Source organism: Bufo gargarizans, chromosome 2 (assembly GCF_014858855.1).
Source record: "Bufo gargarizans isolate SCDJY-AF-19 chromosome 2, ASM1485885v1, whole genome shotgun sequence".
NCBI lineage: Eukaryota > Metazoa > Chordata > Amphibia > Anura > Bufonidae > Bufo > Bufo gargarizans.
The window spans coordinates 343,025,840-343,042,193 of record NC_058081.1 but is presented as its reverse complement, the minus strand read 5'-3'; the positions used below and the strand labels follow the sequence as shown (position 1 = coordinate 343,042,193).

Genomic DNA, 16,354 nt, shown 5'->3' with positions numbered 1-16,354 from the left:
GGGAACTCTTCTCCCTGATCCTCCTCTCAGCTGTGAATGCGCATGCGCGCGCATTCAAAACTATGTTCCGCGTCTTCCCTCTGTAATTTTCACAGTGAGAATCGCAGAAGCACCTCTAGCGGCTGTCAGGGAGACAGCTACAGGAAGCTTGATTAACCCTAAGGAAAACATAGCAGTTCTTTTAATTTAAATGCTGAGAAAGGGGTGGAACATATGTGATGTCATGATATGGGCAGATCATCTGATAAAGAGGGGGGGCGGGCGGGCGGCAATTTTTATCTTGCCTAGGGCGGCAAAAATCATTACACCGGCCCTTGTTGCACTGCTCTTTATAATTGGTTGTTCCCTTGTGCTTGTTGTTACTAGGCCTCAGGGAGACGCTGGTTCGTTCACCTGGGAAGGAACCAGTAGTCTCATTCCCTGCCACTACCTAGGGCATTTCAGGGCTCCTAGGGTCTAGGTTCCAGCGTATGCATTTTCCCACCTCCAGGGTCTATACATACTGACAGGAGTCAGGGCCAGGTTTAGGGGCTTCCTAGGAGGTGACCTTTTCCCTCTCCCTAGCCTTGAGGCCTAGTTCTGTGTCCCTTCCCTCCCCTGTATTCGTGACACATATCTAGAAAGATACTTGCAAGCAGTTCAGTATAATGGTGTCAGTTTAATGACTGAAAATCCTGGTGACAGGTTCCCTTTCAAAACACAGAGGGTTGCATAGCATTAAATAATTAAGATTTACAGAAAAAACCCTATTAATTATTGTATTTTTCTGTTTGTTCTTATTGGTAGCTTATTTCAACATAAATATTTTAGCACTGAAGTATTTATTAAAGAGGACCTTTCATTTGTCCAAACATTATAAACTAAGTATCAGGATACATGGGGTATACACTACATGCAGAATTATTAGGCAAATGAGTATTTTGACCACATCATCCTCTTTATGCATGTTGTCTTACTCCAAGCTGTATAGGCTCGAAAGCCTACTACCAATTAAGCATATTAGGTGATGTGCATCTCTGTAATGAGAAGGGGTGTGGTCTAATGACATCAACACCCTATATCAGGTGTGCATAATTATTAGGCAACTTCCTTTCCTTTGGCAAAATGGGTCAAAATAAGGACTTGACAGGCTCAGAAAAGTCAAAAATAGTGAGATATCTTGCAGAGGGATGCAGCACTCTTAAAATTGCAAAGCTTCTGAGGCGTGATCATCGAACAATCAAGCGTTTCATTCAAAATAGTCAACAGGGTCGCAAGAAGCGTGTGGAAAAACCAAGGCGCAAAATAACTGCCCATGAACTGAGAAAAGTCAAGCGTGCAGCTGCCAAGATGCCACTTGCCACCAGTTTGGCCATATTTCAGAGCTGCAACATCACTGGAGTGCCCAAAAGCACAAGGTGTGCAATACTCAGAGACATGGCCAAGGTAAGAAAGGCTGAAAGACGACCACCACTGAACAAGACACACAAGCTGAAACGTCAATACTGGGCCAAGAAATATCTCAAGACTGATTTTTCTAAGGTTTTATGGACTGATGAAATGAGAGTGAGTCTTGATGGGCCAGATGGCTGGATTGGTAAAGGGCAGAGAGCTCCAGTCCGACTCAGACGCCAGCAAGGTGGAGGTGGAGTACTGGTTTGGGCTGGTATCATCAAAGATGAGCTTGTGGGGCCTTTTTGGGTTGAGGATGGAGTCAAGCTCAACTCCCAGTCCTACTGCCAGTTTCTGGAAGACACCTTCTTCAAGCAGTGGTACAGGAAGAAGTCTGCAAGGTAAGAAAAACATGATTTTCATGCAGGACAATGCTCCATCACACGCGTCCAAGTACTCCACAACGTGGCTGGCAAGAAAGGGTATAAAAGAAGAAAATCTAATGACATGGCCTCCTTGTTCACCTGATCTGAACCCCATTGAGAACCTGTGGTCCATCATCAAATGTGAGATTTACAAGGAGGGAAAACAGTACACCTCTCTGAACAGTGTCTGGGAGGCTGTGGTTGCTGCTGCACGCAATGTTGATGGTGAACAGATCAAAACACTGACAGAATCCATGGATGGCAGGCTTTTGAGTGTCCTTGCAAAGAAAGGTGGCTATATTGGTCACTGATTTGTTTTTGTTTTGTTTTTGAATGTCAGAAATGTATATTTGTGAATGTTGAGATGTTATATTGGTTTCACTGGTAAAAATAAATAATTGAAATGGGTATATATTTGTTTTTTGTTAAGTTGCCTAATAATTATGTACAGTAATAGTCACCTGCACACACAGATATCCCCCTAAAATAGCTAAAACTAAAAACAAACTAAAAACTACTCCCAAAAATATTCAGCTTTGATATTAATGAGTTTTTTGGGTTCATTGAGAACATGGTTGTTGTTCAATAATAAAATTAATCCTCAAAAATACAACTTGCCTAATAATTCTGCACTCCCTGTAGTGCAGGGATCTAACTGCCCTTACAATTTTTTTCCGGGGGCGCCGCTCCGTTCGCCCACTGTGGCCCCCATTGTATTCTTCCGCCTGGTATGGTAATTTTAGCATTGGAACAATGAGGAGGGAACTGAGTCTTTCTCCGTTGGAGTCTCCTTCTCCCCGGCTGGTCCAATCACAGCTGAGAGCGTTACAGCCAGGGAGGAAAAAAAAAACGTACCTTCTGCCTCGCTGTGACGCTCTCCTCTGCGATTGGACAGCGCTACAGCCAGGGGAGAAGGAGACTCCCACGGAGAAAGACTCAGTCCCCTCCTCATTGTTCCGATGCTAAAATTAGCATGCCAGGCGGGAAAATACAATGGGGGCCACAGCGGGCGAACGGAGCGGCGCCCAGGAAAAATAGTAAGTGCAGTTAGATCCCTACATATCCTTATACTTAGTTTATAATGTCTGGGCCCATGAAAGGTCCTCTTTAAAGAAAAAATATATTTTTATATTTTTTTTCTCCCCAAAGATGCGTGTTATTATTTTATGTAGACCACAATGAATATGTGAAATTCTCTTATCTGTATGTTCAAAAACAATGCTAATTATACTAGTGTATTTGCCATTTTAGACTTGTTAGGGACTAGAAAATTACTTCTTTTTTTTTTTTCACCTTTCGCAAACAAGGAATTTGTAGAACACCATTCTTGCACATGTTTTATGCTAGGTTCACACAGCAAAATCTGCAGCAGATGCAGATCAGAAGCTTAAAACAGGTTGTTATTGGTGGTTATGTTATAATTAGCTGGTGTTTTTACAGGAGTATTGTTGTTTAGATAACACCATCACAGTTTTTTGGGGGATAAATTGATGCAAAACTGTAGTACCCTAAGCTTTTCTATCCTGCAGAGTACAGCAAAAAGTATATCTTAAAACATATATACCGTATATTTTTTTTTTTTACAATGGGACCTTTGGTGACAGACATCTCTGAATGACATCCGTTGTCCATTTATTGGACCGGTATGTTTTATAGGGCAGATTTATCATAGCCTGGCGGTGTACGCCGCATCATAAATTAGGCACAGCTTCCGGCAGTCTGTGCGCCTCAAGTGAAATCTACGACCATAGATTTCTTCTACACAAAACAAAACTACTAAACATACTACAAAACTGCCATAGAAGACAATAAATGATAGATTTGGCCCATTGTATATGTTAAATATGTGTCAAAAATGTGATGTGAACACAGAAAGGTGAGAGATGAAAGGGCTGCTATTTGTGGTGTTTTTAGAGGAGTATTTAAAGTTTTTGGATGAATTTTTTTTTTCTACTTCCACACTGATGTCTATGGAAAGCCACTAACAAATCTGCTTAAAAAAAAGTAACCTGTCACTACATTTTTAAAATCATCTGCTAAAAAAAAAATTCCACTATGTGCTCACAGCAGAGCTTGTTACATTGAAGTCAATGGGAAGCTGTTGATGGTGTTTGTAACGTGGATTATGCGACAAAAAAATGCTGTTTTCCACTGCTGAGTTCAATTTTTGTTGTGTTAATCCTCTAGTTAAAGGGGTATTCCCATCTCAGACAATGGGGGTATATTGTTAGGATATCCCCCATCATCCTTTAAATCCACGGAGGGCGCATGCTCGGTGCGCCCTCCGTGAATTTAAAGAATTATTTTACGAGATGGGTGCGGGTCCCAGAGGTGGGACCCGCAACTATCAGACAATGGAGGCATATATTAACAATATACACCCATTGTCTGAGATAACACAACCCCTTTAACACTCGCCAACGTACTATTGCAGATATGGTGTGGTCCCAGGAGCGATGCCTGCGCCACTAACTGCGGATAATGGCTGTGTTAAACAGCTGGCACCCTGCCCTAATGGCTGGGATTGGATAACTCCAGTCCTGGTCTTTAACCCCTTAGATGCCATGATCAATGTTAACCACAGCATCTAAGTGGTTAGAGAGCGTAGGTTGCTTACAATCACAGGGTGCCGAGGGGTTGCCATGGCAGCCTGGGGCCTATCAATGGCCTCCAGCCATTCTATGTACGCCTTCCCTTGGCATCCAGTCAGATTCACTGTATCTGACATAATCCGTTCAAGTATACTACTGGGACTTGGGGGGGAGGAAAAATATTTTTTTAGAAACATGTACAAAAATAAGAATAAAAAATCATCCATAATTGTTATGAAGGCATCCATATTGACTCTTTCAGTAAAATGATTACATTATTTATTCTGTGCAGTGCATTTCAAAATTGCTTTCACATTTCTTTTGACAGAAAAGTTAAAAAGGCTTTTGAATGCGGCGAGACACATACAAAGATATTTTCTAAACTCTTTCAAGAGTCTTTATTGAGCAAAAGTAGAAAAAAAATATATATATATACTGACTGTACTGGCTGCAGAATTTATAATTTCATTTACACTGCACAATGAACACCATAAACAGTGGTGGAATTGCTGTGTTGTTTCACGCTGTCACCATGTCTTGTACATTAGATGTACCCCAAAAATACAATTACAACAAGCCCTAATATGGTTATGTCGACAGAAATTTTTTAAATATATGACTTTTTTTAAGGTCCATTTTAAATCTGGTCAGGGCAGTGCAGTACCTAAAGGCCTATTGAGCACTCCTCTACGCTGCTACAGACATTCATTGGCTTCACCGGTGACATGTCCCCAAACAGCACATCACTGCTGAGTCACATGATACTTGGGGACAATCCACCTCTGAGGCCAGTGAATATGTTGGTGGCAACGCATGCTCATTTCCTCTCCAACGAAATCCCATTACATTATATTTCTTCTTCTCTTGTTTTGTCAGTTAATTAATGGAAAGACTGGAGATTTGGTTTGCCAGAGCAGCAGACAGGACTTTTTATTAACATGCTGCTGCCTGCGCCATGATCAACAATTAGCAGCTGTTGGTGGAGAAGATGGAAGTGTCCAGGTATGTCTCATATCTTTTTTCAGTTGGATTGTTATATAGTGTATGTAGATCTCCTCTATACATAAAGGCCCTTTTATGTGAGCCAACTTTGCAGGCAATTATCGGGAGTGAACCAGAGTCCAGCAAAAAGTATATCTTAAAACAGATTATGTTTTTTTTTGCAATGGGACCCTTTGGTGACAGACGTCTCCGAATGGCATCCGTCGTCCATTTAATGTATGTTTTATAGGGCAGATTTATCATAGCCTGGCGGTGTACGCCTCGTCATAAATTAGGCACAGCTTCTGGCAGTCTGTGCTCCTCAAGTGAAATCTGCGACCATAGATTTCTTCTGACTACAAACCAAACTACAAAACTTCCATAGAAGACAATAAATGATAGATTTGGCCCATTGTGTATATGTTAAACTTGTGACAAAAACGTGATGTGAACACAGAAAGGTGAGAGATGAAAGGGCTGCTATTTGTGGAATGGTTGAGCAGTTCCGATAAGAGAACGCATTACCTGGCATGCTCAAGTACGTGATTCACTTTTATAGAATGTCAGTCCCCATGTTTCAAGAGACATTTATTGTATGTGAAATCAGAAGCACCTACTTAAAGTACATACTCCAGTCTGTTTTACAAGTTCGCCGTCCTTTCTGTCAACTTTATGAGCAAGCGCTGACTCGCGCATATAACTGCTTCTGATCTTTTACTAACACATAAAACGGGCTATGTGTGGAGTCTGCCAGTTGTGGACAGCGTGCACGTATTGAGCCTTACCAATGTACCTAATGGCTTTGTTCTCTGTAAAAGAGTCCAGTTCTATTTAGGTTAGAATCTCAACGCTATAATTACTGCTTTTTATACATTAAACCAGTGGTGTGCCCACTTGCAATGCAGACCACAGGACTAACGATGAGTGAACTTGTGGTTTCAAGGTTGGGGTTATCTAAGAATTCCGTTCTCTACCACGCACCATAACTTATAGTCCGTGGTAGCGGAATCCATAACGGAATTCTTAGATAACCCGAACCTTGTACGCCGAACTTGAAACCACAAGTTCGCTCAACACTACACATGACTGCTATGGACTTGTGGTGACTGGGTGGACACAGGGTTAGTCCCCACTAAGGGGAGCTCACATTCAGCTCTCTTCTAGCTGCATATGCAATATGCTCCCCCTAATGGTGGTGTGGGAGAAAGTATTATATCCTGTTTGAGTGAAGAGGAGATGTAGAGCTGTATAATTATTTTTAAGAAAATAATAGTTTATTTGGTTGACATCTCGGTGGGGAGAGGGGCCCATTTTGAGTTTCCTTAAAGGGAACCTGTCACCTGGATTTTGTGTATAGAGCTGAGGACATGGGTTGCTAGACGGCCGCTAGCACATCCGCAATATCCAGTCCCCATAGCTCTGTGTGCTTTTATTGTGTAAAATAAAACGATTTGATACATGTGCAAATTAACCTGAGATGAGTCCTGTATGTGAGAGAAGTCAGGGACAGGACTCCTCTCTGGTTAATTTGCATATGTATCAAATAGTTTTTTTTACACAATAAAAGCACACAGAGCTATGGGGACTGGGTATTGCGGATGTGCTAGCGGCCGTCTAGCAACCCATGTCCTCAGCTCTATACACAAAATCCAGGTGACAGGTTCCCTTTAAAATAGACTTATGATTTCTATCTATGCCCCTGGATGAAATCCGTTATGTATGTCCATTAGTTCATCATGTGCCTGATTCATTACAAAGCAAATCAGGCTGTAGTATTATAACACAATGTACTTTTTCATTAAGGCTCCATTCACACGTCCGCAATTCTCTTCCGCATTTTGCGGAACGGAATTGAGGACCCATTCATTTCTATGGGGCCGCATGATGTGCGCGGGTCCGCAATTCCGTTCTCCAAAAAAATTGATTGCGGACAAGAATAGGCATTTTCTATTAAGTGCCGGCGATGTGCGGTCTGCAAAATGCGGAACGCACATTGCCGGTGTCTGTGTTTTGCGGATCTGCAAAACACTTACGGACGTGTTAATGGACCCTAAAAAGATGTTCTGGCAGTGACATGTTATGAAGGAATATATGCATATGTACTACTATGTCAGAGTTCATACATTAATGTCTTCCCCCTTTTACAAATTTGCAAAGTGACATGCCTATGAGACAAATGTAGACAAAGAAATGCAGGGGGAGGCACAGGGATGTGTCTGTATACCTTTATGTACTTCTATGATAGGTGGACAAATCAAGTTCTTCCTAGCCTCCAAAATGGCCGACCATAGTTGCAACTTTCTAACCTCACAAACTGCTGCTCTAACCAGCGAAATCCCATGCAGAATGTGAAAATTATAGAAATATGGAGGACACACCTAAGCTTGTGTGCAAATATGCTTTGGCTCATGTACAGTAGCATTTATATGACACAGCAGATAACCTCTCTCTCCTGCTATCTACCTGCAGCAGGATATGCCGATACCTGACCATTAAAAACTGGCACTTGTAAAGCTTGTGGAATTGTCTGCACGCTTACTGGTGACATCACCAGAGCCATGCTAGCGGAAAGGTCTGCCACTGCCTGCCCACTGCTGGGTTCTGAGTTCATCCCAATTAGAAGACAAAGGCTTTCTAGAACTGTACGAAATCAACTCTGCTGGAACAAATTCCCTCTGCCAGGCGGGTGTCACGGCGTCACACAGCTTCATTTTATTCTGAAACATCTGGTAAAATTTAAATAATGTCAGTGGAATGGAAACTTGAGACAGGACAATGGGCACCCGCTTTGAAAATATACGCTCTTTTTCTTGCAGTGGTTCTTAATTCCCTTTAAAGCCCTTGGTTTTATAACTCGGCATGGGGGCATTTCTCCTGCCATAATCTTCCATTTTCAATAACCAATTTGTTCTTTCTGCTTGAATAATAGAATGTGTATTTAAAGGATAATGTTACTGAAATAGGTGCAGAGCTATTTCTAGGAAACGGCAAAACAAGGTAGATGGATGTGAATGTCACATTAAACTTTGTTCCTTAAGTCCTTCCTCTAATTCTATTCATCTCATTAACCCCCCAGTTACCGCATTATTTCAGTGAATACTTTCATATATTTAGTAAGTGGCATAAGTCAATTACACTCCTCATACCTCGCACATAGTAGTAATCCTGTATTATTGGTCCTTTTATTGCTTGAACCCATTTCTGTAAAATATTTGTCATATTTTCTCCTGAAATATTTGTTATTGGGAAGCTTTGCATTAATTACTGTCTATTGGCTGTAGGTTTTTGATTTGGTCACTGGCAAGTTTTTGAAGCACTCACAGGGTCACAGCGGAACGGTGCAGCATTGCCAGTTCACCCACGATGGGGAGTGGCTGGTATCAAGTTCTGATGACTCAACAATCCAGGTAAGTGCTTTACTCCTCATTTTACAACTAGGCTTTATATTACAGTCTCAAGGTGCCCAGAGGGGCGTTATTACTCTCCTCTAGTGCCCAGTAACGCCCCTCTGCAGTGCCCAGCCAGCCTGTCTTCCAAGCCCAGTACGCCTTCTAAGAAATAAATGTACTCCCACATCGGAGCCGAACGGCGCCGCCCCCTCCACTACGTCATGTAATTTATTCACCCCACCATCCTTGTTCTCTGAAATCCCGCGCAGCCGCAGTATCGCTAAATGCCTGTGCCTGTACGATACTTCTGCTCCTGAGGGCAACAGCCTCAATAGTGTCACTGGGCTCGGCGCATGCCCAGTGACGTAATCAAAGCGCTGTTGTCTCAGGAGCCGGAGTATCGTACAGGCGCAGGCAGTCAGCGATACTGCGGCTGCGCGGGATTTAGGAGGCCAAGAAAGGAGGACGCAAGGATGGTGGGGTGAATAAATTACATGACGTAGTGGAGAGGCGGCGCCGTTCGGCAAGGATGTAGGAGTACATTTATTTCTTAAGAGGCGTGCTGGGCTTGGAAGAGAGGCGGGCTGGGCACTGCAGGGGGTGTTATTGGGCACTAGAGCAGAGTAATAACGCCCCTCTGGGCACCTTGAGACTTAATTAGCATATCAGAAAAATCGCTTTTTCATCTAAATGAAAAGTTGAATAAAAGAAAGAGGACACCTGCTGGAATGAAGGTACTTTATTGCACATTGCTATGTTAACAGTTTTATAGGCTCAAAATAGGTGACAGATTCCCTTTAACCTGAATACTACAGTCCAATATAATATATCTTCCATGTACTTTATCATTCAGCTTTAATATCCTCCCTACATACAATGCGCTGCCTGTGCTGCACATAGTGTATCCTGCACTGATGAATGGCAGGAAGAGTCTAAGGCATATTGGTACACCATAGACTCTTTCCAGGGTGCGGGTGCCCACAGAGAGGGCTCTGAGTGCTGCCTCTGGCACCCATTCCATAGGTTCGACACCACTGGCCTATAGTGTCAGAAAGTAGTAATCCCCAAATCATTTTTGTTCAGTGGTACTTGCTACATGTAAAAGAAAGAAAGAAGATATTGCACTACAATCAACAGTTGGTGAGCAGACCAGGTAAAAAGGGGAAAAATCTGGTAGACCCTATATAGAAAAATGCACACACAATGCTGCTCAAAGTGACATGTGAAAGTATGTGCAAAGTACAATTCTGTAGAGTAGAGTGCAGTATTTTATGGGACTTGTAAATCCACAATAATAAAAACAAATCTCACCATTTCCGCCTTTTAAAGGTGTGTTCTAGGGGAATCATTTTATTCTAAAAAAGGGGATGGCTTAGAACAAAAAATTCCCTATTACTCCCTGCTTGCGGCCCATCTAACAGTTCTCTGGTCCCCGCTGCTCTCGATTTCATTCTCCTGTGCTCAACACATAGGAAATGGCTTGAACTGAACACTGAACCAATCCACTGACTGAGGCATGTCACTGCCGCAGTAAGTGATTGGCTGAGTCCAAGCCATTTCCTGTGTGTCGACCCCAGAAGTTTAGAGCAGTGGAGATCGGGCCCAGTTTGTCTCCTATTCTAATTAAAACTGAAAAATATGTAAAGAAATTATCTAGATGTAAGACTGACGAAACCCTTCCCCATTCTGAATAAGTTCATAACAATAATTCCTGTTTAGGATTTTATCATTTCTAGATGGTGGTCCCTTAAAGATATTGTCCGAGATAAGCCCCCAAATGGTGTAAAATAAAAAATTATGTTATACCTACCTCTCTCTCCAGCGCCGTTCTCTGTGTAACCAGTCCAATCAAACTACATCAGTAATGTGCTGTTATGCTGTCAGCAGTAGTGATTGGCTGCAGCGGTGACATGCTGTACACCTACACATTAGTGTTGAGCGAACTTGTATTTCAAGTTCAGCGTACAAGGTTCGGGTTATCTGAGAATTCCGTTATGGATTCCGCTACCATGGACCATAACTTTTTGTCTGTGGTAGCGTAATCCATAACGGAGTTCTTAGATAACCCGAACCTTGTACAACGAACCTGAAAACACAAGTTCGCTCATCCCTTCTGCACATCACTGCAGTTTGGAAACAAGCAGAGGCAAGGATATCGGACCAGCGACACAGAAAACAGAGCTGGAGAAAGAGCTAAGTATAACATCATTTTTTATTTTAGACTATTCAGGGGCTTGTCTGAGATTTTTAATTATCAGCACACTGATAGTTACACTATTTATTACTCTTCTTCCATCTGCTGCATGCTCCCACTTTTGCTACATTAATTTGCTTGGATTGCAAGAAAGTTTATAATGGAAAGGAGGAGACTCTAAACTGCCATGGTCAAGCGATATATTGAAAAACATTTCCTTTAAATATGCCTTCTCAGAACATTATATACTATGTCTATGTGTTTTTACATTTTTAATTCAACTTCATGAATATACATTCTAAATTGAAACCCTGTACTATATATCTTGGTGATCATAGTGGGTACTACAGGGTAACCAATAACATGGTATCCTGCCAGGCAGATTACTATACCTACAAGTAAGGGTGCATTCACACGACCGTAGGTGTTTTGCGGTCCACAAATTGCGGATCCGCAAAACACGGATACCGGCCGTGTGCGTTCCGCATTTTGCGGACCGTACATGGCCAGCGCTATATAGAGAATGCCTATTCTTGTTCGCAACCGCGGACAAGAATATGACATGCTCCATTTTTTTCCGCACCCAGGACAAACCCTGTACAGTGCTAAGGAATATGTAAGTGCTGTATAATGAAATAAATAAATTATAATGTGATCTAAATCAGGTCTGGAACTGGTCATCTGGAAATAGCTTTTTACTACAAGGACACAACGAAGCTGTGAGGTGCTTCAAAATTCTTGAGAATGCCAAGCTCCTGTCCTGGTCATTTGATGGGACTGTGATGGTAAGACATGCTTAACGTCTCATAATTGAATAGGAAAGAAAATATGCAGACATTTCCTGGCTTTATTTCTTCTTTCATTGCCCATGTTATGTCAAATGTGTTTTATTATGTTGACTGAGTTGAGGGGTGATTTGGTAGTATTTTATTGCAGCTTCAGTATATTGGACCATAAAATATCTTACATTATTTTCTTATCATTTTGCTTTGTCAAACCAAAATGGAATGGAGCAATTCATGTTTGATAAAGGTGCACTACTACCCAAAATATAGAGGATAACAAAACTGATCCCCTGGAGGTAAAGAATCTGGATATTTACATACTGTAGAACTTGCAGTAGATTACATTAAAGGGAACCTTTCGCCGGGATTTTGGGTATAGAGCTGAGAACATAAGTTGCTAGATGTCCGCTAGCACATCCGCAATACCCAGTCCCCATAGCTCTGTGTGCTTTTATTGTGTATAAAAACCGATTTGATACATATGCAAATTAACCTGAGATGAGTCAGAGCTTGAAAAAAATGACTCTTCTCTGGTCACACAAGTAAGATATGACTCTTTTATGTTAATTTCCATATGTATCAAATCGTTTTTTTTTTTAATAAAAAATACACAGAGCTATGGGAATTGGGTATTGAGGATGTGCTAGTGGCCATCTAGCAACCCATGTCCTCAGTTCTATACCCAAAATCCCAGTGACAGGTTCCCTTTAAAGAGGGCCTTTCATGGGTCCAGACATTATAAAATACCATAAGTAGCACGTCATGTAAGGCATAAAGCAGGAATCTAACAGCGCTTACTATTTTTCCTGTGCGCCGCTCCGTTCGCCCGCTGTGCCCCTGTTGAATTCTCCCGCCTCGTATGCTAATTAATAGCATCGGAACAGGGAGGAGGAGACGGCAGGATTTCTCAATGGGCGTCTCCTTCTCCCTGGCTGTAGCGCGGTCCAATCACAAAGGTGACCGTCACAGCCAGGGAGAAGGTGAGTATGTATTTATTTATTTATTTATTTATTTTTTTTCTCCCTGGCTGTGACGCTCTCTGGGTTCAGACACCACACCAAGAAGGATTAAGTCCCTTCTTGGCGCGGTCACAGCTTTAAACCGCCGGCCCACAAACTGCAGTGCTGCCTCCCATTGAAAACAATGAGAGGCAGACATCATGAGTCTGCCGCTGGAATTTTGCCATGGCATCCAAATTTCGACTGTGAACGGTCCCTAAGCCACCCTCCTTTGGCTAAAACACAGATGTAGTGCAAATTACCTTCATCGGGTTTTTAGTGCAAATTGCAAAGGTATACTGTTGCGTATGACTAATAAATTACCTCCGTTATTTCTTCCAGTTTTTGTTTTGGCCAGTTTTCTTACATTGTGTGAAGGCATCCCAAGTATGACCAGTGGTGACTTAGCGGAGTTTGATGATTTTTCAGATTCTATAACTTATGTCACTTGCTTCTTAGCAGATTGCTTCACAATGTGTGCATATTATCCAAGTTAATCAATGTTTTAGGTATGGGACCTTCAGAATGGACGCAAAGAAGATGTACTTCAGTGTCACAATGGTGCTGTCCTGTCTTGTGATGTTTCATCTGACTCACTGAAATTTTCAACTACTTCAGCTGATAAGAATGCCAAGGTACAGTATGGAGTATAGACAGTCTGTGTTCACTGCAGATGTAGTACAGTGAGAGATATACAGTATATGTGGGTACATCACTTCCCCTTTACAAGCCACACCTCTTTTTACAGGCCACATTTAGGATTTCTTAGGCTACTTTCACACTTGCGGCAGAGTGATCCGGTAAGCAGTTCCGTCACGGGAACTGCCTGACGGATCAGGCAATCTGCATGCAAACGGACAGCATTTGTAGACGTCTCAGAAATGCATTGCAAGAACAGATCCGTCTCTATGTTTCTCATACGGACAAACTGATCCGTTTCTATATTTTTTTTTTGGGGGGGGGGGGGACAGAGAGAATACTGCAGCATGTGGATTTGCCATAAATGTCGAGATGGGAACATCCCTGCATGTTCTTTCCTTTGGCTTCCTTTACCTATCTTAAAGGGGTTCTGCACTTTGTTTAAACTGATGATCCAGAGGATAGAGCATCAGTTTAAACAAAGTGCAGAACCCCTTTAAAGAAGGCTAATGCTGTATATATAAACATATATACAGTGGCTGGTGTCAGTCAGCTGCAGGAAAGCAGCATGTTATACCTGGCAGATCCATTTCAACAGCACACATTTGTATTCAAATTTCCACTGGTTTCCTATGAAACAGACAGCTGTCTCACTCTTTCCTGTTGACAGACGTGATCCAATAGCTTAGCTCTGACTGTAATTTCAATCTGTGCTTCCACAATGCACTGCTTCTTAGTAACAGGAGATCAGCAAAATTCTGGGTTTGGCTTAAAGGGTTTCTGTCACCAGAAATACCTAAATTAAACTGGCTGACCTAACTAGCCTATTCCTAGTTTTATCCATGCCCCCATTGCTCCATAAATGTAACTTTTATAATATGCACACTAGCCTCACTGGCTGCCGACCTCCTTACTGCGCCTGCACTGAAGATTGAACGGCGCGGCGCATGCGTGACATTTACCATGCACTCAGGGCCGGCAGGAGGATGCGAACACTGCCTGGCCCTGTCAATCAAGACTTGGAGGGAGGTGACAGAGGTGGAAGAACGGAGCCTCTAGAAGCAGGAACAACCCTTCCCCCCCCCCCCCCCCCAATCCCTGCTCCTAGAAGCTAATTTGCATATTATAAAAGTTACATTTATGGAGTAACGGGGGCATGGATAAAACTAGGAATAGGCTAGTTAGGTTCAGCTGACATTAGCACATCGCTAATGTCAGCCAGTTTTCTCCTGTCTTCTTCTTTGATGACCTGGGAGGAAAAGGACCTTTGGTGATGCCACTGCGCTCGTCGCATGGTCCATCACCATGGTGATAGACCATGTGATGAGCGCAGTAACGTCATCAAAGGTCCTTTAGCCAGGTCCTGAAGAAAGAAGAAGAGAGCCGCTACGCGACCATGTGGATGGGGCGAGTTACATTTGTTTATTATTTTTAACCCCTCTATGGACATTTTACTAAGCATTCTGTATTAAGAATGCTATTATTTTCCCTTATAACCAAACCTGAACTTCTGTGAAGAAGTTCGGGTCTGGGTATCAGACATGCCGATTTTTCTCACGCGCGTGCAAAACGCATCAAACCGCTTTGCACTCGCAGGGAAAAATCGCGCATTTTCCCGCAACGCACTCGCATCTTTTCCCGCACTTCCCCCGCAACGCCCGTGTGAACCCAGCCAAAGAGTGGCAAACGTATGTGAACCTTTGCTTTTGGTATCCCCTCTTTTGGCATAAGTTGCTTACAAGGAGTGCCTATGGTAACATCCATGGCATGCGCCGAATGTGAAAGTTCAACAAAGCAATTTTACGAAATATGCCTTCTGATTAAAAAAGAAAGTTAGGCTAGGCCACTACTGCATGCCATTTTCACTGTTAGGCCAGACACACACGAGCGAGTTCAGTGCGTGAAACTTTCAGTGTGTGTCAGTTAGGGATCCAATTCTGTCCGACCCTCCTCTGACAGGATCGCACAGCAATATACTGATTTAAAATGCTGTGTAACCCTTAAAATCCTTTTCAAAGATTTGAATGCGGTGTTAGAAAAATAGGAGTTAATGTGCCTGTACGGGGCCATTATGGTGATATCTCGCTGTCCTTTTCTCTAGGCTGCAAAAGAAGCCTGATCTGGCCGAAATATTGAAGCAGCCCTGTCATGAGAGACTCGTATAGTTCATTAAATGTATGTTAAAATGGGGCGAATATGCTGCGTATTTTCTGGATTTTGGGGTTTGAAAACTCTGCAGCATATTACAGTACTAGCAAAGTGGTCTGCATTTAAACATCTCTTCCACATGCTGATGAATAGCTTGCCTATTAATTAACTAGTGACATTACTCAAAGCAATAGCGTATGTGTCAGCAATTAGTTGGGCAGTATTCTCACAATATTGGTTCAGTAAGTAAGAGGATGGTCTCCAGGTGTATACATTGTAGTTCCCATGGATAAATATATACATGGTATAATGTCTGGTTGTTACGTTTCAGATCTGGAGTTTTGCTGGATTATCTCTTCTACATGAGCTGAGAGGTCATCAGAGCTGTGTGCGATGCTGCAACTTTTCATCCGACAACAACTATTTAGCAACCGGCGATGACAATGGTGAAATAATGGTATGTAAAAATAATGTCTGTTTATATGAGAGGTTTTATGGGGGACACTGAGCAGGTGCATGGTACACAAGGAGGTTCAGACCTGTAGGCAACCTGGCTTCTCATGATCAGTGCTATTACGTTGGGTACTTTGAAAACCTGAGGTGTGTAGTACCTCGTCCCCGGGAGTGGTGATTAGAAGGCACCTGGAAAACCCACCTAATGAGTAGGGTGCACTTGTTCTTTCACTCTTTTAAATGCACACACTCCAGTTTTTAGCCTGATCTTAAAAGAATGGAAAAAAAGCCACGCAGAATCGGCACAGAAACTGACCTATAGTGACAGTTTTGAATCCATAGTTTATTAAATTGCAATGCAATGGGTGAATTTTGCAGAA

The 16,354-nt window shown here is 42.4% G+C and overlaps 1 protein-coding gene across 1 annotated transcript in view; it reads left to right on the top strand.

Moving 5' to 3' along the window:
• The window catches only part of APAF1 (apoptotic peptidase activating factor 1), an 83,733-nt gene extending 67,809 nt beyond the window's left edge, over nucleotides 1–15,924 (top strand). Inside the window, exons 21-26 of the mRNA XM_044280632.1 lie at nucleotides 5,264–5,389; nucleotides 8,650–8,775; nucleotides 11,617–11,736; nucleotides 13,244–13,369; nucleotides 15,475–15,548; nucleotides 15,853–15,924. Coding sequence (XP_044136567.1) covers nucleotides 5,264–5,389; nucleotides 8,650–8,775; nucleotides 11,617–11,736; nucleotides 13,244–13,369; nucleotides 15,475–15,492 — 516 coding nt within the window. The 3' untranslated portion in view covers nucleotides 15,493–15,548; nucleotides 15,853–15,924. The remainder of the gene's footprint in view (nucleotides 1–5,263; nucleotides 5,390–8,649; nucleotides 8,776–11,616; nucleotides 11,737–13,243; nucleotides 13,370–15,474; nucleotides 15,549–15,852) is intronic.
• Nucleotides 15,925–16,354: the final 430 nt, after the last annotated feature.